At 46.1% G+C, this 26407-nt stretch overlaps 1 protein-coding gene across 2 annotated transcripts in view; it reads left to right on the forward strand.

Moving 5' to 3' along the window:
* SLC66A2 (solute carrier family 66 member 2) overlaps positions 1-26407 on the forward strand; it is a 67651-nt gene that overhangs the window by 24915 nt on the left and 16329 nt on the right. For both annotated transcript variants that reach the window (XM_088533418.1, XM_088533419.1), the window contains one exon: positions 14660-14876. In XM_088533418.1, coding sequence (XP_088389544.1) covers positions 14660-14876 — 217 coding nt within the window. The remainder of the gene's footprint in view (positions 1-14659; positions 14877-26407) is intronic.

Consider the following 26407-nt stretch of genomic DNA (forward strand, 5'->3'; position numbering starts at 1 on the left):
ATTAGTCACACGATAACCTCAGAGAGGGAACATCCGAATGCTCAAATTCACTCTGTTTGAGTGTCTACCCTGGGCTAGGGAACATGTGTGGCTAAGGTGGCGCTTCGTTTGCACAGCGAGGCAAGAAGCTTTCCCTTGCCTGCCTCCTGAAGGTCCCGCGTGCCTTTGCGTGTTTGGTCGTGTCTAGATTGTAATGTTCAGGCTTGTCCTTTGAGCGGAATCACGGAGTCAGGTTGGAAGGGCTCTCTGGGCTCCCCCAGCTCCCTGCTGGAAGCAGCTCTGATGAGGTTGCTCAGGGCAAGTCTGCAAAGATGGAGGCTCCACAGCTCTGTGGGCGCCTGTGCCCAGGGTCTCACCATCCTCATAGTGATAAAGTTTTCCATCTGTCTGACTGAAATTTCACTTGTTTCATCTGATATCCATTGCTTCCTGCCCTGTCACCATGCACCTTCCAGAAGAGCCTGGCCCCGTTGCCCCTGTGCCTGCTGGTAGATATCTGTAGTCAGCAGCAGGTCTCGGGCTCTGCTAAAGGCTGAGCACAGCCAGCTCCCAGCCCTTGCATACATGCCCTGTGCTCCAGCCCCTGATCCTCGTGGTGCTCTTCTGCCAATCTCCAGTATTGGACACAGTACTCCAGGTACTGGGGTACTCCCCATGCTGGATGCAGTACTCCAGGTCTCACAGTGTTGAGTAAAGAGAACTAATTGTTTCCCTCTGCCTGCTGACTGCCCTTTTCTTGCTACATCTCCCAGCCGGGTGTGCAGTTGGGGGCCTTTGCCACAAGGGCACACTGCTCCCAAACGCTCCGCTTCTCCGCATGCTCCCAGCTCCCCTTTCTGCAGAGCTGCTCTCCAGCCAGCCACCCCACACTGGCAGGGGGGCTTCATCCCAGGTGTGGGGGGGAAATGTGCCTGTTTGAACTGCGTATACTACTCCCCACGGCCCGTTTCTGCACCGTGAGATCCCTCAGAACGGCAGTGCTGTGCATGTGTGCGCTGTGACTGCAGCCAGGTTGCTCCTAAGGAAGGGACAGTATTGATCCCTGTGGGCTGCCGCTAGTTTCTGGCCATCTGCTGGTTGCAGTTCTTTGAGCCTAATGATCCAGCCAGTTTTCCACCCTCCTTGTTGTCTGTGTGTGTCTGACTAATCCAGTGATCTCTTATCCAGTCAATGCCTCGCTATTATGGATATTACAGAAAACCATGTCAACCGCAATGGCAAAGTTGAGATAAATAACCTCCCCTAGTCCTCAACGCCAGGCACCCCATGGTAGAGCGAATCAGAGCTTCCCCTTATCACTATGACCTTGCACAGATGATAGAAGCAGCTTTGCAAAGACCAGCTCCATCAGCACCCTGAGATGCTTCCCATCTGGTCACCGAGATTCATGTAGGTCTGTTGCCTTAGGCGCTCCATGACTCTTTATGTTGCTCTTCTGTGGGTAATGCTGCACCCCGAGGAGAGAGAGACCTTAGCCCAGGGCAAGCGCATTAGTGCTGATGGCATGTTAAGGCATTAGTAAGAAGAGAGGGCAATATGCAAGTGTGAAGGAATGGAAAGAGTTAGTTGTCTAGCCTTTATTGTACTGTGCTGGTTTGCTGCCTGTCTGATGTGCTTTGGTTTGTATGCAAAACAGGTAAAAGTGGAAACCGTGGTTTTATAGGTGGCCAAGATGCCCATTCAGGGAAATAAAGGTATCGGTGATGAAATGTTTAAAGGGTAACTCAGTCCCTCACAGACTTCAGAAAAAAATCTTTTGAGCAGACATGATTTTGGTTCTTAGTAGGGGTGCCCTGTGACAGCACTCTCTGATCAAGTGGTTTGTGCTCTGGACTACTGCTGCTCTGCTTAAAGAGGGGTTTTTGTACTGCATTGCCTGATCAGGCCTAATGGATTGTCTAGACAGTTTGCTAGGGAAAGAAATTATGGCTGCAGCAAATCTTTAGGTTCCCAGTACAAATCTTGGCATATCCGTATTTAAAAATACATGAAATCAAAACAAATGCAAAAATAATATTCTTTAAGTCATTTAGATTCACTGACATGTCATTACTGACATATGCTGCATAAGAGATGAGAGCGTGAACTGCATTTGGTTTCTGTTGCTGACTGTGATAAATGGACTCTATAATATGTTCTTACTCTGGAAAGCTGCTCTGGTTTCATATCTTGAGTAAATCTCTCTTGTTCAGAGCTTCCATCTCTACTTACAGTTTGTCTTAATTTGTTGAAAATTAGCCCACTGAGGTAACTGTGCCCACTGAGGGGTATGGGATGGGAGGAAGGGACAGTGCAGTGAGCCCATGTCTGCTTCCTGGGGTGCAGAGTTAGTTGGCAGTTCTCCTTTGCTCCCAATTAAAGCAATATACGGGGCTCTGTGCTGGCTTGGGGGTCTGAGCTAAGGCAAAATGCCAAAACCAGTGTGTGGAGGTGATGCTGAAGGTACCCCTGACTAAGCTAGAAGTAGGAAGTGCGTTAGGTAGGCTATCTTTCAGAAGCTCTTTATTTATAAATAATGATATGTTAACAAGATGATTTCTTACACAGGGTATCGAAAGGCACCTTTCACTGAAATATCAGTGCCTTGCTGTTATCACTGCTCAGCACGGGAAATAAAACAACTCCTTTTCTTTTTTTTGGACCCAGATGTCACGCATTTAACTTGTCATGCAATACACTGAGCATCCTTGTGCTGGAAACAATTGGGAATAGCTTTATTTTACCAAAAGACGACCGCCTTCCCTGGCTGCCCACTGCCACTGTGCAAGCACTGATTAACCAGGGATATGCTTATTAAAAACCTCAACGTGCAGCAGGGAAGCCTTGCAGCCTTGAGCCCTCTTGTTCGAAAGGAGAAACACAGGGAACGTGGATCTGAGGCAAGTGTGGTAGCCTAAAGGCTGTTTTTACTCTGCTCCTCTGTCTCTGAACGTATATAAAATCTGTGAAAGAGCACGGTTTCCTTCTGGCTTGAAAGGGGGAAACATCTAAATATCTGAGTGTTTCACAGGACAGAAAAAGGCCTCCTGCCCTCCTTTGGCTGCCAGTGCCATCCGCAGAAGCTGGAGATGGGTCTGTGTCTCTCCTGTTATTACCAAGGGCCTAAACCACTAGTTCAGACTAGGGGATTAAATGTCAGGTCTTGGACGTTGGAGGAGATGAATACTGTGTTCTTGCCGTTGAGGATCATCGTTGCATCTCACAAAACTTTTTGCAGTCCTTCTCTAATTTTGCTTACCACTTATGCATTTGAGACAGCAAATTCAAAGTTGTGTTTATTTGTGCTCTTTATAAAATTGCAGGCCCAGTAATTTTGAAGAACAAAGCCAAACCAAACACCCCTATTGTGCGTATGCCAAATACTCACTTCTAATGCTCAGCAATTAATAAGCACCCAAAGAACACTCACAAATGTGAAGAGAAATTTCTGGAGAGAAGCATTTGTCATTTACAGTGTTAAATAACAACATTTAACAATTTACCTCTGTATTTTGGTGTCAGTTTCTGTAGGTGTAGGGTACCCTTGGAGGAGGGGGCCTATTTTCAAGACTTCAGCTCTTCAGACCTTCCCTGTAGATCTTCCCCCAGTTCCTAGATCTCCTTTTCCCTATCTGCCTGCTGGATAAAATGTGTGGCTGAGCCATCCTGTTGGCTCCCTCCTGTTGCCCTTTTCCCATGGTTAGCATAAACCTTGCAGGAAATTGTCCGAAAACTCATTCCGTACTCTGAGTGAAACCTGCAATTTTAGGGCTATGCACTGAGCTCTGCACTGCAGTGGCTAACCTTGGCTGAAGTGCAAGAGCTTAACTAAATTGTCACTGTGGCAGAGCTCATGATGGGTAAGTAGGTACAAAAGTAGTAGCTGCAGTTTGCCTGTGACTGGTTCCATTAGTCCTTAGTTGCCGCGTTAAAACACGAGCCCAACCACCATTTACTGCCAGTGGCTTGAGCTTGCTGCAGCTGTAATGAACTGTTTTGTAGAAGACTTTATCCTCTCTACTTGTGAGGGTGGTTTGATTTGAATTTGCCTTTGTGCATCATGATTTAAGTTATAAAGCAAGAAATATATGAATAAAATTATTTTGTATTTTTTAAATCTAATTAACTAACGAATGCTTAGTTCACAGGAGATTTCTACAGCAATATGGCTGTTGTGCTGAACTAGGTTTTGGTTACTGATGAAAGGAATGTAATACCCATATATTTTAGTAATGATATAGCGTAAGTGTTCTGTTTAAATTACCTTATCATGTTAGAAATACATTAAATGATCATGTGTTAGATTATATTTTACTTGCAATTTATGCCAACCTGTTTTTTGGGGGATGACAAATGAATTTAAATTAGAAATATGTAATAACTTGTTTAAAAATTATAAATTGTCAGTGTAGTGAATTTATATATAAAAATATGTGTTTTTTAACTCATTTTTTTCCTGTCATCTTGTCCTTTCATGATTTTAGTGAATATTCGAAGACTGAGAGAGGAAAGCAGGCATTATGCAGCTCCCAATCAGTTTCTCATTGTTTGAATAAACAAGATATTTTTACTAGGCTCAACTGAAAGCTAAATTGTTCTTGCTGCAGAAGCAGCCAAAACAGCCTAATCTCTGGGTCTAGTGAATCAGCCAGAAGTTTTTTGGTTTTAATATTTGACTCTTTAAAGCTATGTAGTTGTTGCACAGTGATTTAAATAATGTTAGAAGAGCGGTAGACTTGGGCCTTAGTAGAGATATATGTAATCACATTTGAAATTTTTAATTGGTTTTTTTTCTTTCCCCAGAGAAAATATTTTTAACTTCAAAACTGTATCCTTTTACTTAAAATAATTGTATACAATCTGTATTTACCTAATGAGCTGACTTAATACTGAGCAAGGGGGAAGATGTGGCCTGGCTCTGGCACCTACCTCCTGTATCCCCTTGAACCAAGGACAGAAAAGGTGTGAAGAACGAAAATCAAGAGTTTATGGTCAGTCCTCCTGCCGGATACTTGAGGCATGTTTTAGTCTTTGTAGAAGGAATGAGGAAGATCTTTCCCGTGAGGGTGACAGAGCCCTGGAACAGGCTGTCCAGAGAGGTTGTGGAGTCTCCTTCTCTGGAGATCTTCCAAACCCGCCTGGATGCCGCCCTGTGCCACGTGCTCTGGGTGTCCCTGCTGGAGCAGGGGGTTGGACTAGATGATCTCTGGAGGTCCCTTCCAACCTCAACCAGTCTGTGACTCTACCACCAGGGCCCCTGAAGGTACCAGCATCTCCTTTCATGTGCATTTACTGCATGCCATGCCCTACTTTCTCGGGCTCTGCGCTGTGCTCAGCCTGCCTTGCATCTCCTGCGGTGGGATCCTGCGTCCCCTCCCCGGGGCAGGGGAAAAATCCAAAACCCAGAACTCAGTTCTGGCAGATTCATTTTTAATTGCATTGTGCGTTTAGAAGTTGAGTCTTGTTCATCCTGGGCGATCCCACGGAGACAGAAACCAGCGGAACGAAGACAAATCCTGAGTAATTTGGGGAAATGTTTATTTTTAATAGCTGCTTAAAACTGTCTTTTCTTGCTATTACTCATTGCAACTGTAAAGCCTGATAAGAACCAGGGAGAGGAGACATCTTAAATGTCAGACTCGGAACATCTCTGTTTCTTTGGTTAAGGTATATGAGATGAGTTCTAGGATATTTTTTTCTATGAAAATCAAGACTAATATTGCTGGTTTTAAAAATGTACAGGCTTTATTTTTTAAATGCTTAGACTTTTCTTTTTTGTTTTTTAAATACATTTGAGCAGCCTTTGTAGACTGTTGACCTTTTTGTGTGTGGAAATGGACATAATTAATCTTCAAATTATATTTGTGACAACGTCCTGTCCCCTCCTCACTTAATCTTCAAATTATATTTGTGACAATAAACGTTGTCCTGTCCCGTCCTCACTTAGAGTGATTTTTTTAGTGACTTGGTTTGTAAATACCATATACTGTTTTTGCTTTTGTTTTTTAACCTCTATTTTGTGTACTCCTTGAAAATAAATGCTTGCTGCTCTTGGAATTCTCTTCTCTACTTGCTCTCCCCAGCTCTCGGTCAGTTTATACAAGCCATCATACCCGTTCCTCTCTCTAGTCTTTGCGCCCCTTGGATGCAAAAATGCTAAGGAGTCATTTCAGAGAGCAAATTTTGCTTTAAATTCCTTACTGTGTCTTCAGTGATTTTGGTGTTTACTCCCTCGTGCTTTTCCTCAAGCCCGTGTGCTCACGCTCTGCACGAGGGGTGCGTGGGGAGCACGGCGAAGGGGATGCGCTTGCTGCGTCATGTAGGGGACGAAGGCAGAGTCTCCTCCCCGGTGAGCTCTGACTTCTGTCCTGCGTGGTTGGGAGGTTTTCTTGTTGTTGAAGCTAGTTATATGCATAGAGGAGCATAAAAGCCAAAGCCTTCTGCCTCCAGCTGTGTGCCAAGGAGAAGATGCTCCTTAAAACACAGATTTCTTTTTTTCCTGAGGAGATGTTTTGCAAAAGCGGAAGGAAGAGCCCCGTTGTGCAGCATCAGTGAGAGCCCTGCAGAGAGCCCAGCTCTTGCACGGCTGTAGCACGAGGGAGATGAGGGCTGTAAACTCCTACCTGGAAATGTGAGCAGCTTGTGAGGGCATTACCTGTGTTGCTGCCAAGCTCTTCAAGACAGAGCCGCTTAATAAAATCTACTGCCGCTGCTTTTCTTTCAGATTATTAAAGGTGTCTTGGCTTATGGGGCATTAAACTGCAGGCACGAGACGTTCAGAGGCTCCGTGGTCTTCAGAAGCGCGTCTTGCGTAACAACCAGCTGTCCTGCCAAAGCACGGATTTGTCTGTGGTCGAACGGAACAGCTGGGAACTTGAAGAGGAAATTCTCTTTTAGGGCAGCTCTGCCCCGCATGGCTTCTCCAGTTACAAGTGCTGTAATCAGTAAGGCAGTCTGCACGCGCAGAGTGAAACGCTGCCCTGGCTTCCAGCCCTGCAGATCCTTCCTGCTAAAAGCAGTGAAGTCATTTGTGTGGAAATGCCTCCTGTTTGGTCACTGCAGGCACTAATTTAGATCTGCAGAAACATTGATTTCTGTAAAATAATTTTGGCTTAGGCATCGTAAGAGAAGATTGCAGACCTTTTTACTCTTCTTTTCTTTTTATTGTTACAGCTTTGTTTTCCCGAACTCGTGATTCTGATGCATTACTACTTCTCTTCCAAATATCCCCTCACTGGAATGATGGATTCAAACATTTCTCTCCATCTCCTTGCTAAAGCTGTGTACATACTGAGAGACCTTTTGTCTAAATGTTCCTTTTCTAGAACTTTCCGTTTTCTGCAACTCCCTTTCCCTAAAAGGTTATTGGGGGAGTGAAGCTATTTTGAAACTATTTCCTCTTTTTTCTTTTCATAAATGTCTGAATTTCTGTAATCAACTTTAGAAATGCCTATATGGTTATGCAATGTTAATGATAGCTATTGAGAAAGTATAAGCTGACGTCTTCCAGATAGTGCTAGCTAGAAATATATGTATGAACTGTCAGGGAAAAACATTGTCGCCGGTGAAGGCTGACACTTCCATGAGGAAAGGAAAGAAAACGATTTCAGGTAATTTGTTTGATCAGATTTTACAGTGAGAGGAAGGCTTCCTGGCTTGCCATGGTAACAGCCTAATGACTAGGTACTGGCTTTGGGCTTGAGAAGATCTCGTCTGAAAGTCCTTGTCTCAGATCAGGCAGGGTAAAATTTTGAATCTGTTTCCCAAATCCCATCTGCCTGTCTGTCTCTTCCTCCTCTTCTCCACCCCGACTGTTAACATCTTGCTTTTGTCCCACGATAAAACAAAATCCCAAATACCGATTTTTCAAAATAGAATTCTTGCTCTCCAGCGTGCCCTGCTCCTCGCTACAGCCGATATTTAAAAGTTGGCTCTGTGGAATGGAGGTGTTTGTGCGGTGAGCTTGGGTTTGGGAGGGAGGCAGGGCTGGGTTTCGATGCCGCGTGCTGCGCGAGGTGGGCGAGTAGGGCACTGCGAGCGCGGCCCTTGCGAGCACCTGCCCTCTGGGGAACGCCCCAAAATGAGCGTGTTTTGGAAGGGACTAGTCGAGCCCTGGGTTTTGCAGTCCTGGCTGGGCACGTTTGCTCTTGATGTACCCCACATTGACTGCGTTTGCCCTGTGCTGCTATGCCAGGTTGTCTGGGCTGAGCTCAGGTACTCCCGCTGCACTTCCCAGCGTGGTCCAGGCCCTCTGGCAGTCTCCAAGGCCAACAGGTAGAGCCACGTGCACAAATAGAATACTAAAATGCTTCTTTGTATTAGAACAACAACAAAAAACCTTTGTTTTCCTCTTGCTTGCTTTTGTAAGTTTGCTTGCTTTTCAAAATTTATAGCATAGGTAGTATGGGGAAGAGATAAGTGTGTGTATGCAACCATATGTTTTTGTATATATAAATACACTAAAAATTTTTGGCAGAGGCTGGTCTTTGGTAACAGTGCAGGAGAAGAGATGTAAATAATTCCTCATCCTTTTGTAAGACAATGCAGAATGTCAAAGCTGAATTAAAAGTAGTTCTAGGTATTTCTGAAATTTCTTTCAGCTTAGTTCTGAGGGTTTATGTAATTGCATTTTTCTGCAAAATGGTTTCTGTATTTCCTTTAGTGTGACACTGTCATAAACTTCAGCTATGTACAAGGAACATTATGCTGCTGACAGAAGAGCAGGGGCTGTCAGCTGCGCAGGAGGTACCCAGGGAAAGAATGTTTTGTTTTAGGTTTTCATTCTTAGTTATCTTGTGTATTGTTAGCAGCAGGGGTAAAACTTTCAGAGCAAGTATAACTTCTTAATTGGTATTCCTTAGGGTTGACATAATGATCAATATAGTTGTTACTGTTTATTATTTCTTTTCAAGAGCACCATGCTAAATAGAATTCCAAAGGCTTAATCCAAAGACCGTAGAATTAGGTGGGTGATCAGTCAAGTAGTTGCCTTCAGAGTAGATGTGATGAATAAGGCAGATGATGGGTAATGTCAGACTGCTGCTAATGTGGTGCTCAGTGTCCCTTCAGCAAGAACCAACATCTGCAGAGAGCTTTTAGAAAAGGGCTTTGTGTTAGACTCCGACAGGCAGAGGCACCCAAAATCAGGATTGTCAGGGGGATAGATAATGTCTGAAACGGGGTTTGTCACCGCCGGAGGACTGCAAGTGTCCTCTGCCTGTTCAGAAGCCAGAGGTCAGGTCCTGCTCCTACCTTAAAAGTTCAGGGGATGTGACAAAGGGTGCTTTTTAAAAAAAAAATTATAATTTGATTTTGATATGCTGCTGGGTCCGTATAGCTTGGAGCACTTAGTTGAGGCCTGAGAAGTCTGCGTTCCCTTCTTTTTTCATCCGGGGGCTCAAGGCTCCTTCTTGCGGCTGCCCGCAGGGCTGCGCTCGTGCTGGCGGGATGCGGAGGAGCGCGCGGCGCCTGCGGCCACTCCGGGCTGGCCCCTTGCGTGGCAGAGCCCGCGGGTTCCTGGGGATGAGCGGGAGCGGGAGGGAAGCTGCCTCGCTGGTGCTGCTGCGCAGCACGTATGGACAGGGCACGGGGGCGCTGGCTCCTGCATCCTTGAAGCGTGTGTGGATTTGCAGTAAACAGGCTGTAGGTAATGGACCCGAAATACCCCGCAGGCATGGCTGCATTTTGTAACTGTTCCAGGTTGACTGAATTAGCATTATCAGGGACTTCCAGTGTGCCTGAGCACTCAGGCTTTGCATCCCCGTGTTGTGCAGGTAGGCGTAGAGCATCTAAGCGTTTCGGCTGGAAACCTTTGATCACTGCAGGAGCAGAAGTTCAGCTGTGACAGGAGCAGCTGGGTCAGATGAGCAGGCAATGTGCTCCAGGCTGGTCAATGCCCAGCAGAGGATCTTTGAGCAGCTCTGCAGTGTCCCAGGGCACAGGACTTAGCTGTAATGTAGGGAGGAGGATTAACTAGCCAGGCATCTGTTTCAGAGAGTACTCGGGAACAGAGACTGTCCAGCGTGCTCGAAGGACCTGGTGGTCAGTATTCCGACAGAGAAGGTCATAAATGTAGCTAGAACAAAGGGTATGATTGTAGGAGGCAGTTGGGGTGAATGGTTACAAATTGATGATGTTTATAAGAAAGGGAGGGAGAGAGCACAGTAGGAAAAAAAAAAGACTAAAAAGCAGCGTTAAGAAGAAGGAAAGAGTTTATTTCGTCGGTGAAGCTCTACAAAGGGCTCAACTGCAAACTGTCTCACCTTGCGGAGAAAAGACAGGGAACATAAGGAGTTTGGTTAAACTGCAAGCTCTTCGTTGACCTCAAGTGCGAGAAGGAAACAAACCAAAAATGGAAACTGGGTCAAATGACTAAAGACAAGCATAAGTAAATGTGGTACAAAGATGTAGGAACAAAATTAGAAAGGTCAAGGCACAAAGTGAGATGCAATTAGCAAGAGAAATTGAGAGCTGCAATAAATCATTTTTAGGATGTCAAAGTCTTTGCTTCATTTTCCCAGAAGGAACCAGCATGGTAGCAGGCTTCGCTTCTTGGCTAAAAATAATGTTACCGTTTGGAACTTTGTGTCATCCTTAAGTGAAAGTCGACACGGTGGAATCTGCTTTGTGTCACGTGGCATTTATCCCTTACCATAATCTTGAGTTTTCTCCTTACGTTTTGGCTCAGCTCATGCTACCCGGGGTTATCTGCAGTGCTGTCTCTGCCTGCTTTACATTTTTCATATCTGACATCCAGTGTGGCTCCCAGAGGAGGTCTTTTAATCTCATCTTTCTTCACCCGCAAGCTGTATAGAGTTTCCTCTAATCAGTGCACAGAGGACCTACTGAGCTGCCCCTTCCCCCAGCATCAACAGGATTTTCCAAGATAAATCTCTCATCTATCAATGGATTAACATGTCTAAAATGTGTAACTTGTTGAGTGGATTAAACAATCCAGGCATGGGTAACACGATACAGACCTTCCACTGCAGCGATGCCAGCTCGCATCAGTCCAGGCCATCAGTGTGAGCTGCATCAAGTCAGCATGGTGCAAAGCCCTGGCACGCATTCCCACTGGCTAGGATGGGAGCTGGTGAATGGAGTGACTTCCCATTGCTGAGAACAGAAAAAGGTGTATTTATTTTACCTTGGACAGATTTTGAGCCATTTGCTGGAAATATATTGAGGTGCAGAGGGATTTTTTTGTTATGCTGTTAAAAAATGAGGGAGGAGGGAAGTGACTTCTGCAGAGGGGGAAGAAATGCCAATATCTTATTTATTTATTTATTTATTTAATTTGCCCTGCCTGTGATTTTCTCCAAATGTTAATAATGTTTTCAGCGGATTTTACAACTTCAGTTCAGTTCTCTATCCTATATGACATGGCCTGGGGCACTGACTAGTGTCTTAAGGTGATGGTCTTGGGTTGTTGGACCTGTGCACCCCTTCCCTGTGCTGGCGAGGGCTGTGTGTGGAGCAGGAAGGGGCTGCATGCCCGGCCTTTGCTTTGATTCTTCTTTAAAGCACCTACCTTCTTTTGTTCTTGTGGTTTGTTTTTGTTTTAGGGGGTGGTTCCTTTTGTGTTCAGGCACTTAAAAGCTTTCTTCTTTGCAGTTTTCAGTCCAGCCTGCTCCTTTGAAAGTACACAGCCTATATTCCACAAGTGACGTGTGTGGACCCCCTTGGGAAGGGAGCCACTTGGGAAAAGGAGTCAAAAATGCTTTGTTTCCAAGCCTTGAAGCAATGTAATGTGTTCTTTTTTTTTCTTCTTTCCTCTGAATTTTTGAAGCCAGTTATCAGAGAAGATGAGCTTCAGAGCTATGACTAAAAAGAAATTATTATGCAGCAAAACAGCTCAGCAGCTCAGGTAAGGGCCTGACAAACTAGGACCCATATGAAAGGAGAGGTGCACCTGTCATCTACTTCCTGTTATTATTTTTAAGTTCAATCCTTCTTTTACTTGTTCTTGGAAGTAGTAGGTAATGCAGAATCTGATGATACATAGTATACTAAAAAGAGACATTTTCATTTGGAAAATATACCTGTTAAAAAGAGCAATTACTGGTTACATATTGGGTTGCTTTTAAGATAATTTAAATGTTTTTCTATTAAGGTTGTTACCAAGGTTATAATTACTTTTGTCTACTTTTATTTCAGTAAAACATTATGAAGCAAACTGTAGCAAAAAAATTGGAAACTACTCATAGCCTAGTATAGTGAGACAGAGACTCTATAGCATCAGTGTGGTTTTGGGTAGACTGACAGTCAGAGGGAGAACGTCAGTCTCTTTCCTCTGCTGTTACCTTAATCTGTGCCTGCAGCTCAAGTCCTATTTCACACAATAGTTTTCCTGCCTATATATGTTATATAGGCTAGGAGGGTCTTTTTTTAGGGCAGGGACTGTCTGAAAGAGTGTGGATTGTGTTGGTACTGGAGTCTAGTTGCTGATGTGCGAGTATTGCTGGGAGACGGGTCCTACCTGACAGGTCCTGGGGTGAACGACCCTTGTTGGAAGGTAATTCAGGTTTTCCAGCACATTCAATATGCAGCAGCTCTGAATTAAAAGAAATCATCTTCTTTTTAAGGGTTGAAAGCCAATGCTTTAGTGTGACTCTAGAGGAATCAAAGGCTATGTGAAAACATTTTCATCATTAAAAGAAAGAATTTGGTTAAAGTAACTATTATGTCCTACTTAAAAGCTGTTAGCAGTGATTCTTTTCCAGAATGGAGATTGGTTTTTGAAACATCCTGTGACTTTGCCAGCTTTCTCTGTCTTCATCCACTTTTCTTCTGCAGGTTTATAATTTTCTCTCCTCTGTAGTATCTGTTGCATTGGGTTCTTTGGTACTGCTCATGAAGCTAAGGGTATCATGGCAAAATTCGGATGAATTTGCCTTGTCCTCTCTCCTGCCATGTTATCTGGTGCAGCTGTAGGTCAGGTGCAGTGGAAGAATTGGAAAGTTTGGGTGTCTCTTATTCCTTATCGCCCTGTCACAGGTTCTCACTGATGCTGTTTGTCCTTCTCTCCAGCAAATGCCAAAAGGATAAATGAAAATTAATAACATACTTCCTGCATTTGTGATTGTGGCTCTCCTGGGCTCCCCCTTTTCCCTTATTTTTATACACTTAATTTAGTCCTGAGTGATAGCTGAAGGAGTGATAGCCGAGGGGGTGATAATGCTACAAAAACCACCATGCTGCAGGTTGGGGATGGCCTGCGGCTGTTCTTATCCTCCTCTTTGCGTGGCGAAGTAAAGTGATATAGCAGTTATCTTGAGGCACAGATTTTCAGAATGTTTTTAATTTTATTTTTTAAATTATTTTGTAAACCGGTTAGCAGATGTGAATGTCCAAGGGCCAGAGTGATAATGATTTTAGTGTCAGAAGGTGCAGAAAATAAAGCTCTTGTTTAGTCTCTCTATGCAACCTGGTGCACCGAAATACCTGTAGAATATTTTGGTCCCACATTTAACTGAATTTGTTGTTAGTGCAAGTCCGCTGAGGTCCGTGTATTGATTGCCTGTATTAACCACAGAGATTTTTTTGTGTGTGTACTTGCCCTGTGGAGGCTGTGCCAGAAAAATCCTAGTGACCTGCTAGTGTGCTGTGTATGTTTGGGCTGGTTTGAATATTCCTGTTAGATATTCCTGATATAGATATATAAATATTCCTGTGGTTCCTGTGGTTGTCTTGATGATGTCCAGAACCCAGTGGTCCAAGGTAGGTGTTTTCGGCTTCAAAATGCTTTTAAGACCGGAAGACTCTTACAGCAGCTACAAGAGAACAGGTGAAGCTGCAAGTTGCTTCAATCTTCTTGCTTCTGAAAGCGATGCAGCTACCTTGCCGTAAGCTGATTGCCGCTGTATATACCTTATTATTCATCGGTGGGATGGCTGCATGTCTCCCGTAAGCGTGCTGGGAGGGTGCCAAGCAAGCAGCGTTCCCGGGAGCGCCGTGTTCCCGGGAGCGCCGTGTTCCCTCCTGAGGTGGCTTGTTCATAGATGTAAAAGAGGGGCTTGTTCCCTGCGCCAGATGGAGCCGGCAGAGGCAGGAGCTGCGTGCGCCGTGCCCGTGAGCGAGAGGTGCTGCAGCCTGGCCGTGCCCTTGGGGGCATCTCCTCGGTCTGGACCTCCCTCCGGCAAGCCCGGCCTGCTGCACTCGCCCTCTGTGGCTTTCCAGGCACCCTGAGGTGGCCTGAGGGTGGAGGTAACGATGCCGAGAGCGCTGCCTCAGCTGAGGCGCTGCCGGGGTCGTGCGGAGGAGGGCGCTTCGTGAGGCACCCGCTGCGCTGACTCTGTTGGAGGGACCCCAGACCCCAAGGTCAGCGGTTTCTCCTTAGAAGTCAGTTCGGGAAGTGCATTGGTAGTTTGTAAATGTATGTTTTAATGTCCCTGAATTGAAAGCTTTCACAAAAAGTGTTTTATATGTCAAGTATTCCCTGTGTATGTGTGTGTATATGTATGTATATGTTATGTGTGTGTATATATATCTACACATATAAATAAGTAAAAATAAATACTTTATAAATCCTTTTATTTTCCACTTCTCCTCCATCCCCAAAGACTGACAGCCCCTCATGCTTCACAGTTCTCTGTTCTATCGAGGTAAACTTTGGTGAGATTGGATGAGCAAAGTTGGCCAAAAAGCCTCTTATTTTTCCTCCTTTCCTATTCTGTTGCAGATTTTGACTTGAACTATTTTTGGCATTGGAGCAAGTTTACAGACTACGTGCAGTGCGTTCTGACCTTCACCGGGGTGACAGGTTACATCACTTACCTCTGGCTCGACTCATCCCTCTTCGTCGAGACGCTGGGCTTCCTGGCTGTCTTCACCGAGGCCATGCTGGGCGTTCCCCAGCTCTACCGCAACTACCACAACAGGTCTACAGAAGGAATGAGGTAGGGCATTCTGCTGAAAGGAAACTGGGATGCGTGTGTGTGTGTGTGTATTTAGGTGAGCCTCTGTGTAGCGTGGGAAGACATTTTTAAGAAGGGTGATGTCATCTTTCTAAATTTGAACTCCAGACAGGACAGCAGAGGATACGGTGCCTGCCTGGCCTCATCCTCACCTGGAGCCGGGACGTGGTTGGGATGGAGCTGGGAGCGCAGCAGCGCGATGGACTGTGTGAGCACCTGCTTTCACAGAATCACAGAGTGGTTGAGGTTGGCAGGGACCTCTAGATATCATCTAGTCCAGCCCCCTGCTGAAGCAGGGACACCTATTGCTCCATCCAGTTACGCAGCTATGTGGAGGCTAGTGCGGTCCCCATGTGGCTTTAACTTGTTACCTCTGTCTTACAGCTTTCAAAATTTCTCTCAACACTTAAACATTTTCTCTGTTTTCCTCCCTGTCTCGGAAGCATAGGAATTAGTGGATTTCTTTTATCCTGCTTTTATTTTGTTTTGCCCTCCTCTCCTAGCCAGCACTGAGAAGGCCGTCCTTACTGCTGTGTCTTGCTAATAGCACTTGCTCGCCTAGGGCTAAATAAAACTGCTAATTCTAGAAATCTGTGTCCCAGTGGTAAAATTTGGTCTTATGCTGTTGTGCAGAATATTACACTATACAACATTAATGTAAATATTGGAATTCAATCCAAGCGGCGCTACACTACTTATTAGAAATGGACTGAAGATGGTACTAGAGAGAGACAGTATTTTTTGAGTCTGCAGCTAATAACTGTCAGTCTCACTCATATTAATTCACCCTTTTTTGGTAATATATCATTGGTATATCTGACAAATGACATTAGCATTTATTTTTGTGTAAAATAATTCAAAAAATCTTAAATGTGAGAAGTTTACAGTAATGACTGGAAAACCATCTGTAAACAAGTAGGTAGCAGAAAACTTTAGTCTTGTGCTTACTGTTGGGGTTGTTAAACTAGATTTACCTGGTCCTACTATTTGCAGGATAACACTAAGGTTTCCAAATTGCAAAGGCAACTTGTGAAACTTTTTTAATGGAGAAAAAGTTTACTGTGTTGCATCAATTCACTAGGCTATAGACCTAGTACAGCAGCAAGTTCAATTCAGTAAGTGCTGTGGTAATTTGTGACTTCAGCTGTTTTCTCTTTTAGAGTTTTCCCTTGATGTTAAATTTGCTGGAGAAATTTTCACTGTTGACCAAACAAACAAAAAAAAACCCTAACCCAAAGTGATTATATGCTGTGTCTGCTGGCATTATTCCCTTTGCTCATTTGCCTTGGTGATACTTTTGTTAGCTCCTGAAGTTCTTCTCTAACTCAAAATGTTTTTGAGGGAATGTTTAGAAATTTGCTTTGATGCTCAAGGCATTTTCTAATTGGGAGCCTCCTTGGCACAAGGTGAGTCAGGATTTTCTCCCAGCGTGTTTATGTGTTTTGCATGCACACATTGCTTTGGAAAATTCTGTGCTTATGATACCCAAAAGAGAATTTACCTGCTAGACCTTGTGTGTGCTCTAGTTTGAGCCTTCCCTTTATGTTTTTTTGTCTGTAAATTACAATGCCATAATGCAGTATTATGGTAGCTGCTACCAGATACTGTTTTGCTTTTCCTTAATTACTCTCTTGGGATCTGAGTTTTTCAATTTCCTGTATATGCCATTTAGCAAAAGAAGAAGAAAAAAGCTTTGTCCTTCAAAATCACAGCTTTCTCCTGAAGCATTAAGTACAGACCTGCAGAACCCTCGCATGAAAACACTTGGGGAAAGAGTGCTGCATTTAGTCAAGAAGAAAAACAGCGTGAAACTTCTTGTTCCCTTGCCATCAAACAGACCTAGGTCCAGTGACGTCCACCCGCACTCAAGTTTTCCCTTGAACGTGCCCTCCCCAGCTCTCCTCCGGCCCCAGCACCGTGTGGGGCATTGGACTCTGAGGAACCAGGGCTGCTGCTGCACGTTGCAGCTTTCAGTAGGCACCAGGGCTAATGTTTTTGGCCGCTCTTTTCTCTGGCTGCTTTGCAGGTTTGTGTAGCAGCACAGAATCACACAGAATCACAGAATGCTTAAGGTTGGAAGGGAGCTCTAGAGATCATCTAGTCCAACCCCTCTGCTGCAGCAGGGACACCTAGAGCACGTGTGCTTTCCTAGCCCTGTGTGCCTCTGAGCTGGCTTGATCTCTAAGCGTTCATGCCCTGTTCCTGCTGTAAGAATGACTTCTGCTATAATATTACCTTTGGCTAAAGGGACTGTTGGAAATGTTTCCATTCCTGAGCTTTCCTTCCTGTGCCTGCTTTTCTGATGAAATGTATGTTATATAAAAATGAAAACAGAGGAAGAGACCCTGGTTTCAGAAGCACTCAAGAGTGCGTGTAGCAGCCCCAGCTAGTCCAACAACTCTGGCTACTAACTGCATGTCCCTGTATTGGTCTTTACTGGGTGGGGACTAGCTGTTGCCTGCTGGGACTGACTTAGGGCTCTGTGCAGAAGCAGCCACGTTGCTGGCCTGGTATCCAGGAGCTGACTGCCAGAGGTGCTCTTAGCAGGCATCAGCAGCGAGGCAAAATAGGCGACTTTCAAGTATTATCTGCGTCTTTAAGCTTAATGGGGAGAAGAAAGAGAATTAAGCTCTTCTATTCAGTGGCCTTTTGGGCAGTTACCACGTCCTGGCTGGAGGCAGTAACTTCTTGAAATGCTCTGATTCTGTCGCTTGTGCTGCTGTACGAGCAGAGCCCACATCCCTGATACGTCTCCGATATGTCCAAGTGTCACAGAGTTGGCTCCTGTTGGGGAAGGGGTCACTTGCAGGGTCTCAAGACTTGGCTAGGGAAAGCAGCAGCAGTGTGACTCCAAATTCCAGGAGACTGGGAAATGGCTGCGGATACTTGAAGACTGTTTCTGCTTTAGCAAATAACGCTTTTTCTAAATGTGAACTGCCAGAGAACAAAGGAGAAATAATGTGGAAGTATTACCACCCAGGTGAGCAGTGCCTTCTGACAGACTTCTGGACATCGCCTTGCTTCTGTGAAAAGAAAGCAAACAACCCTGCAGCCTTTAGAGCCTCTTTCAAGCTCCCCTGTCTGCTTAGGTGACAACCTGAGGGCATCTCATGCTGCAGGTAACAGGCACCTGCTGATAAACAAACTTGGGGTCCAGAGGCCAGTGACAGGCAGAACCCTTTGGAGCCCGTTTTGAAATGGGCTCCAGCTTCTCACTTCTGCATTTCAGTGCACTGTTGTCTACAAAGTCCCCTTCTGAAAATGTGCTCAGCTTCTGCAGCATGCACCCAGAGAAGGGCATTTGCAGCCATTCAGTTGTATTTATTTCTTGTGACAGGGCAGTGGCTGGAAAGGAGCAATCGCAGCTATGATGAGCATTGCAATGCTACTAAGAACAACCTGCCCATATTCTTTTGCTATCTGCATTCTACTGCATGAAGGTCCCCATTTCTTAACTTCTGTTTCTGCCCTCATTTCTCTCCTTTTCCCCTGCTTTGCTATTTTTTTTTTTTGGTATCACTAATAGCTCCTCCATTTTCCTCTGTTCTCTGAGAGACCAGAGACCAAAAGAGAAGTTGGAAAGAGTTGGAGACAACGAGGACAAGCGGAAGGCACATGCTGAGTAACAGCTTTTGTGAAGAGGAGAGCGCGCAGTACGTCCTGGTTTCCCACCTTTAAATAAGCAGGACTGATGCTAGTCAAAGGAGTAGAAATTTCCATGGTATTCTGAGACAAAATTCTGGATAACCTTGGAAATTAGTGTTTGATAGGAACTTAGAGCTCTGTTCAAGCTGCAGGCTGGCCACGCGCAACAGGGAAGGACCGCGTTCCCTCCGGGAGCTGCTTCCAAGGTCCCTTGCAGCTGGTTGCTGGTTTTCAGAGCGCTTGAAAGGAATCTCATCCCTGTGTGTTGGGATGATGCCGGGTCAAAGGCTCGAGACTTTGACGTGCCTGCACACCCCACACCCCTACCCGGCCTGCTTCCTCAGCTCTGCCTTGGGAAATCCCTCCGGAAAAGACTGAGCAAGGAACATGTCAGTATTGCATTCAGTCAGAGAAATACCCAGTGAGCTAAAGACAATCCGGTTCCTCCTGTGACTGTGAGGTGCAGGGCACTCTGATCAGCTTATCTGAAGAACCACAGATCATTGCAGCTCAGGAGAAGCAGTTGGCATTTATTGTCTCACAAGCATTTGGAGCCAAGAATTGCACATTTTAATAATATTTTTCTATTCAGAAATATTCAATGAGTTGCACTGCAGCTGAAAACCTTTTATAAGCAGGCATTTGTCTCAAATGTATCCAGTAAAATAGATGCAAAATATCGAGATAAAAAAGAAAGAAATTATTTGAAATGAATGTCCCGAGATACTTTTCCTCTCTCTTTGCCTGTAGACAATAGTAAAGATATTAGAAGACAAAACTTCTTTTTTGGAGGTGCTTTTTATTCAGGTTTATTCAAAACCCTGAATTAGAAAAAGCTAGTGAGAATTGTGGATGTTTCCAGATGTTTCCATTTTGGCACCAACGCTGCATTCACTTCAAGATAATGCATGGAAGTACTTCCTTCAAAGGAGATGTTACATGCAGTCAAGATCTGCCACAGCAACTTGATTTACATGTGTGCCTGTCTTTGCGGAAGTTCAATAGAGGAGAAAGAAGAATTATTTGAAAATGATGTAAAAAGAAATAGAATGGTGGAGGAAAATTAAAAGTGGAGAGTGAGGCAGTATTAGGCGTTTTTTCAACTCAGCGTTTGTTCCTCATTGCATCATCTTGTGTTAATGAGAGCAAAATAAAAGAAATAGGAGGAGGAAGAGGGAGCAAGGCCTACAGGTGAGTTTTTCTTTAAGCGCTGCCTGGACACGAAGCAGGCGCCGTCCAGCAGGATGGTGACCTGAGTGAGTGGAGCATCGTGTCTGGCCCAGGGCTGGCACCGAGGAAGCGGCTGGTGCACCACGGTGTTGTACAGGGTGGGGGTATCTAGTGAGGAGGGCAGGATGCAGGCGTAGGTGCGAATCTCCTGACTCAGATGAGCAAGCAGCGTTTCATTACAGAGCATTTTGTAAACACTCTTGATGGACTAAGTTATGAAAGAGAAAGTGGTTTTCAAGAGAATAATTAGGAACTAAACAGTAGAACTGGGACCGTGGCAAATGGAGAAATCGAGGTCTTGAGCGCGAGCCTGAAAGTCTTTGAGTAAGTGCAGAATTATTAAAACTACTTAAAAATGGTTTGTACTGTTACTTAATGTTGCACAGGGCCATGCCCTTTCCCATTGTACTAAGTTAATCGAAACAATTCGGCGTGCTTAAAAAATGCTCATTTTAACTAACAATGTACTGTATTTCTGTGATTTTGCATTCTTATTTCTTCTTAAATGCCCTTTCTTTCTACTCAGGTCTGTAGTTTTTTTCCATGGGCCTGCATAAATTCTTTGCCACTGTTCCTGGGACTGCAGCCACCCAGGATTTTCCCAGGGCAATTTGGCTTCTTTCATTGCTTTGCTTTGGTGGTCTTGATCTTTACACTTCGTACTTCACTATAGCAGCACTGATCGTGTTACCACTATCCTTTATAATGATTGTTCATATAGACTTTGCCTATACATCCAGGAGGATACGTATACACATTTGCAGGAGTTTGGGGAGTAAATAATTTTCATGACCGGATCAGCATGATTTTGGTGCACTACAAGGTTCACCACTTAGAGCTGTTGTCTCCTGTCTCTCCCTTTTCATTTATGGTTCTAATAAATAACAGCGAGCTCAGATTCCCCCTCCTGAATTTGACTATTTTAAAGTAGCAACGGTGGAGAAAAAAGTGCTCGTTATTTCCTGGGAGGTTTTTAGTTTCTTCTCCATTTTGAGTGTTGCTACATCAGGAAAACATCCCTGCAGTCTCCAGTCAGGAGCTGGCCTCCCTGCGGTGCAGCCAAAATGAGGTCAGTCCCACCAGCGTGCTGACAGACATTGAAAACTGTTTCATTTTGATCCTGGGAAGCCAGGTCCCTCGGTGCAGCAGGACCAAGAGGGTTAGAAATGGGAAGTAAAACAAGACGCAGTTTTGGAGGAATGTGGCTTGAGACATGAGGATGCGAATATCCCAAATGGTAATTTTAGTAAGTTTCACAATACCCAGATAGAGTGTGATGAAGATTATGTAAAGCAAACAAACTGGGTGAGTTAATCGATCAGGTAGAGCAGTGGGAAAAAGGGGTTGGTGAAGCTTGTTCTGCAAAGTCACTTCCCAGCCTGGTCCAAAACGAGGAGATTCTCTGTTGCACGTTGGCCTGGGAGGAGCGTTGGGTGGCCTGCCCGAGCGCTGAGGCAGGACAAGAGGTGCTTGTAACATCCTGGGCTTGGAAGTGGGAAGGAATGAAGCCTGCTGTCAGGAAAAGGCTGGTGTGACAAGGATCAGGGTTGGGTTTTGATTTGGTCCAGGGTGTGAGGGCTGGGAATGATGTGTGTGTCTATAAGGGAAAAGGAATTAAAGGCCAAGAAAAATATCATGTCAAGTAATCACTCAGCATAGTGGTGGAGCCCTGTCCCTTCAGACACTAAGTCTTGTCCTACAGGATTGCCTAAAAGAGGATGAGTAGGGAGCAGAGGGGAAGATGCAGGGAGCAAAGACAGACCAGGAGTGTCTGTCCCTTTCCAATGCAAAGACCTGGATGCAATTGAAAGTGCATCATGTTATGGTGCAGGAGGAGTTACTGCAACACTCCTACTTCCCCAGAGCCGTCAGCTCTTTGCAGAGCAGGGTTTGCAGTGCTGATCAGGAGCCATTGGGTGTCGGGGTAATACTCTAAATAGCAAGTGTTTTAACCTTTCGTTTTTTACCGGTTTTGCTTGGGTTAGGCTTCATCTGGCAAAGCAGAGTCTTATTTTTGGAACTGCAAACTCTGGGTTTTCCTGTGAGAAACAGCACAAGGTTTGTGGTGTGTTGAACCTTCTCTGCAGGCAGGTGAAAGCAGAAGCGGAAAACGTGGCACTTGCTGTGAAGACTTAGATGCTGGCATATCTTCATATAGAGGTTGCAAGGGGTTATTTCCATATAATAGCAAAGTGTTTTTGAGAAGAACGTGAGATTCATTTCTTGAAACAGCCTAATCCTATTTCCAGGCCATGAGCTGCCTGGAAGGTAGTTTTAAGCTCTGACTCTGAGCGATAGCTCTTATTTTACACACAAGTGTGTTTGGGATTTTTATTTCTCCAGTGATTCCTTAAAATGCAAGAAGCATTTTGGTAGCTGAAGGATGCGATTAGTGCATGGGAAGTGATGACTGTAATATCATCAGATTTTGTTCTCGGAGGGCCTGGCTTTGGAAGGAGGCACCGAGTGCTTGTCGTCTAGATCCAGGTGAGTATTGGAGCCAGTCCTGCTGCTTCGTGCGTGGTGGTCTAGGTGATAACTGCAGTTTTAAATCACGACGATGCTAAAAGTGTGCTCAGGCTGTGTGCTGGCTACTGTATGAAGATGAAGGGGAAAATAAATGTGCTAAAATTACCCTAAGTTAAATTGGATTAAGGGCCTGATTTTTTGGTTGTTGTTGTCTAGGACAGAAGGAAAGGAAAATTTAAGAGCATTAGGATTTGTGCCTTGGGATACACAGCAATGCTCAGGAAAAGCTCTCTTCCCTCCTCTCTTTTTATTGCCCTTCAAATTTATTGTGTCTCAAGTTTAGACAAAAATCTATAGTTTTGGGGGCTTCTGAATCTGCCTGTAACAGAAGGAGAGTTTCTCCTTGTACGGGTTGCAGTGGGCTCTGAGCAGACCTGGGCTTTTCAGCCAGGCCAGCGTGTGTCTGTCCGGCAGGAAGGGCCTTGGCACAAATGGTGCTTCAAGTCTTGCATCTATGGAAGAGGTTTGTTTGACTCTGCTGCGCCGACTGAGGCTGCCGAGATCTGCCCCTCTTCCTGCAGCCCCAGACAATGTGGAGTTGTGGAGCACTCCGGGTGTTTTGCATCGTGTTCCAGGACGGACACCCTCCATGTCTTCTTCCTGGGCGAGGTGTGTGGTCCCTGCAAACGGGAGACGCTGGTGCTGCTCGTGGGAGGGTTTGTGCTGCCCTGTGCAGCGGGCAGGATGCCGCGGCATCCAGGCCTTTCCGTTCTGCGCAGCCCTGCTGAAGGCCGGCCAGCCTCCCGTGGCACTGCAGCCTGCAGATACTTGCTGCCTTCCCTAAGCAGGCTATTTTGGAGCTGCAAATGGGAGCTGAAAGTTTTCCAGTCAGGATGTTACAGCTGAATCTGTTTCCTCTTCCAAACATTCCCATGCACATGGGTTGTGGGAGGTAACAGCTTAAAAGGTTGCAAGAGAGATACCTTCTGTCCCCTCTTCCCAAAACCAAATGCAGTGTTCAAAACACTCATTGACAGGCTGTTTCGATGCAGACCTTATTCCTGGGGGGGATACCGGCTTGTCAGCTCTTACATGAGCCTATTCTGCTTTTATGGTCTTTTATAAGACATGTGAAGAACTGGCTGCCAGTATATGAATAGGTGCCTCATATTATGGGAATCTATATAAAGCCGAATTTTGAATCCAGCATTGCCTGGGTTTTGAGATAGTACCTGGCCATGAATCTGGGAGGCCCTGGTCACCTTCCACTGACTCTTGAACAACCCAGGAGCCCAAGCGTGGCAGAGAAGGGGAAAAAGCGCAGCTTTTTAAAGGAGATAAAGGCCAATAACAGTGCACTCCCTTTTCTGTCACTGGAAATGGCTGGTGGGGTTTTGGAGTTTGCTGGCTGCCTGGCACAGTCGGCGCTGGTTCTGCGGCCCAGCAGCAGGATGTAATTACAGGAGGGCAGCACGTAGCCCCGGGTGCTGCCTGCGCCCGCGCGCCTGGTCAGGCTGCTGCGGGGTTTCTCAGCGGAAGCCCCTGTCTAGTGTCTCATCCTCTCTGTGTCTTCCAGCTCGCGGGGTATTTTTGGCTTGGTGTGTTAAGTTACAAACATGCAGAGTCACAACATGGATGTGAGAAAAGCTGCCGAGCGAACGGGAAGCGAGTCCTGCCGCGCGTCCCTCTGCGTGGGCTGGTGCTGAGGAGCGGCCCCGGCTCTGCTGGCGCGCGGCTCTTGGCACGCGGTTTCCACGGATGGTGGCAGCTAGTTTTAAGGCAGGGCGATGCCACGGGGAGGAGAGAAGGCCTCATGTTCCCCGTTTCACAGCGAAGGTTAATTTTGTAGTCCTGACTCCTTCAGGTGAAGGAAGAGCGTGGTGTAATGTAAAGGTATAATGAACAAGAACTGGCTAATGCACGGCAGGATGGGCAAAGGCTTTAATGGAAAACCAAGCACTAGAGGGTGTCACAGCCAGGCTTGGAGCAGAAGGAATGAAGAAGCTTTAAAAGCTTTTATTTGAGTAGAATTTTTTGTGGATTAAGGGGGTTTGAGCCTAAGTGTGTGGCTAATGTCATTGTCTGTAAATTATCCAAGCAATTACTCAAGTGAAGCAGGGGAAGTTTCTTTCTGAAGACACTTTGCAGGCTCCTTCTGCACCCGAGTAGTTTCAGGAGCACTTTTTAAAATTATCCCTCGTTAGCTGGCCCTAGATAAGGGGCGCTAAGGGGCGTTGTGACCTCTGGGTGCTGTCAGGATTAATGCACAGGATACAAGCGAACTGAAGCAACGTGTTTCTTGAGAAGAATGAAAGCTGTTTTCCAGTGTGCTGTGTGTTTACTTAGCAGATGAAGATTGGTACAGAGCCTCTATTGCAGCTACTATCAGTGGCACAAAATGGCAGCGCTGTCAAGAGTTCGTTTTTTGTTCGCATACCAAAAAACTGCATTTGGTGGGCCACTCTGTCTTGTGTTTCTCTGTTAGGAAATCATGGTGCCCCTCGGAAGATAAATTCCAACAGCACAATAAAGAAGTGCGTTTTTGGACTTTCAGAGCCACCGGAAAGCACCCGCTGTTCTCCTCTGCTCAGCGCCGGTGTGCCCAGGGTGGCCGCTGCCTCCCAGGGCCCCTTGTGACAAGACCGGTGCAAGGAAGGTGCTGGTTCTCGGGAGGCGTCTTGTCACTGGGTGCTGGAGCACTTGTGGCCTCGCACTGCCGGAGGCGCTGCTGCTATCGCACGCCTGCCTCAGCCTCCCGCCGTCCAGAGCTGCCCCGGCCTCCCGTCCCTCGCGTTGGCACCTTGCTGGTCGCAGCACCAGCTGCTGCCCCTGGTTCCCTGCTGCCCGCAGGGACAGCCTGGTGGTAACTTTTTAAACTGTCTGGTGCCGGAGAGGTTGGGATGTCCCTCTGTACAGAGCGTTGTGCCGTGTCCTAGCAAACACGCCAGGGACGACACTGCTGAAGAGAGGGGCTCTGGAACATGCAGCGGATACAGCAGCAGGCACCAGGTCACTAGATCAGCATCGCAGCGATCAGGTCCATTGGTAGCTTCCTGGCAAAAATCCGAGGTTTGCTTTGGCAGGCTCGTGGTGGCATGTGAGACTGCCTGCCGTGTGTCTGCCTCGCGAGGCACTGTGGGATCGCACACACCATGGGGCTTCCCCCCACTGGAGATTAAACCCTCTTGTGGACTACAAACCTTCTGACAGGATGTGCTTCTTCCTCCATATCCCTACCATGTGCTCGGGTCATCTTAAAAACACAGCTGGCTTTTGCCCTGCTGTGGAGTATGTGGCAAATAGCCACTGCACACTGAGGCTCCCCTTGCCAACCTTATGTGGCATCCCTGGGCTGCATTTCTGTTGACAGAAGAAGTTCAATTTGACCTGTCAGGATTACTTATTTGCGTTTTTAGAATGACTTTGGGCCACAACAGCACAAGGCTTTTGTTTCTGCGACATGGTGGGTCAGTACAGACTGCTGCTCTTGGCTGCCCCCCTCTAAACAGGAGAGTGTGGGCCTCAGGTCTTGGCTCGCATTAGCGTCATGTCCTTGCATTCACAACACGACTTGTCCTCACTGTGGACACCTGTGGGAAGTGAACACCGAGCCCTGCCCTACTGCACGCGCACGGCGGCGTTCAGTGAACTGGGCTCAGAGCTGGCGAGACGCGAGAGTTCAGAATTACGACAAGTCGTGTGCTGCGCTTGCACCGTGAACTACAACGCCTTTTTGCCCACTGCCACTTACCCTGCCCCCTTAAAAAATGCTCTCCGGCTGAAGTATGCGAAGCTCAGAAACGGCCTTCAGGAACTCGGTGTTCACATCTTACCGAAGGCACTCAGGAAAATGGATTTGTGCCAAGTGCGAAGAACTTTCATCTATTCCCCAGTTTCCCCCAATGTGGGAGGGAGGGAGCTGGATAACAGGGCAAGGGATGGCTCAGAGGGACAGCGAGATGAAAGCAAAGATGGTTATTAAAAGCAGGCCTGGGCATTGCTCTTGATCCGTGCTCTTGATAGGAATCCTTAGCGATGTCCAATCTCCTGATAAATAGCAGCAGTTGTGTCCTGTCCCCGTCCTTCTGAGTTACTGGACGACTTGAGTCTTGTGAGCATTTTGGGTTTGTTCCCTCTGCGATAGGAAAGGGTTTCTTGTGTCGCTCGGA

Source organism: Tinamus guttatus, unplaced genomic scaffold (genome assembly GCF_059628265.1).
Source record: "Tinamus guttatus ecotype Peru unplaced genomic scaffold, ASM5962826v1 Tinamus_guttatus_pri_ptg000497l, whole genome shotgun sequence".
Taxonomy (NCBI): Eukaryota; Metazoa; Chordata; class Aves; order Tinamiformes; family Tinamidae; genus Tinamus; species Tinamus guttatus.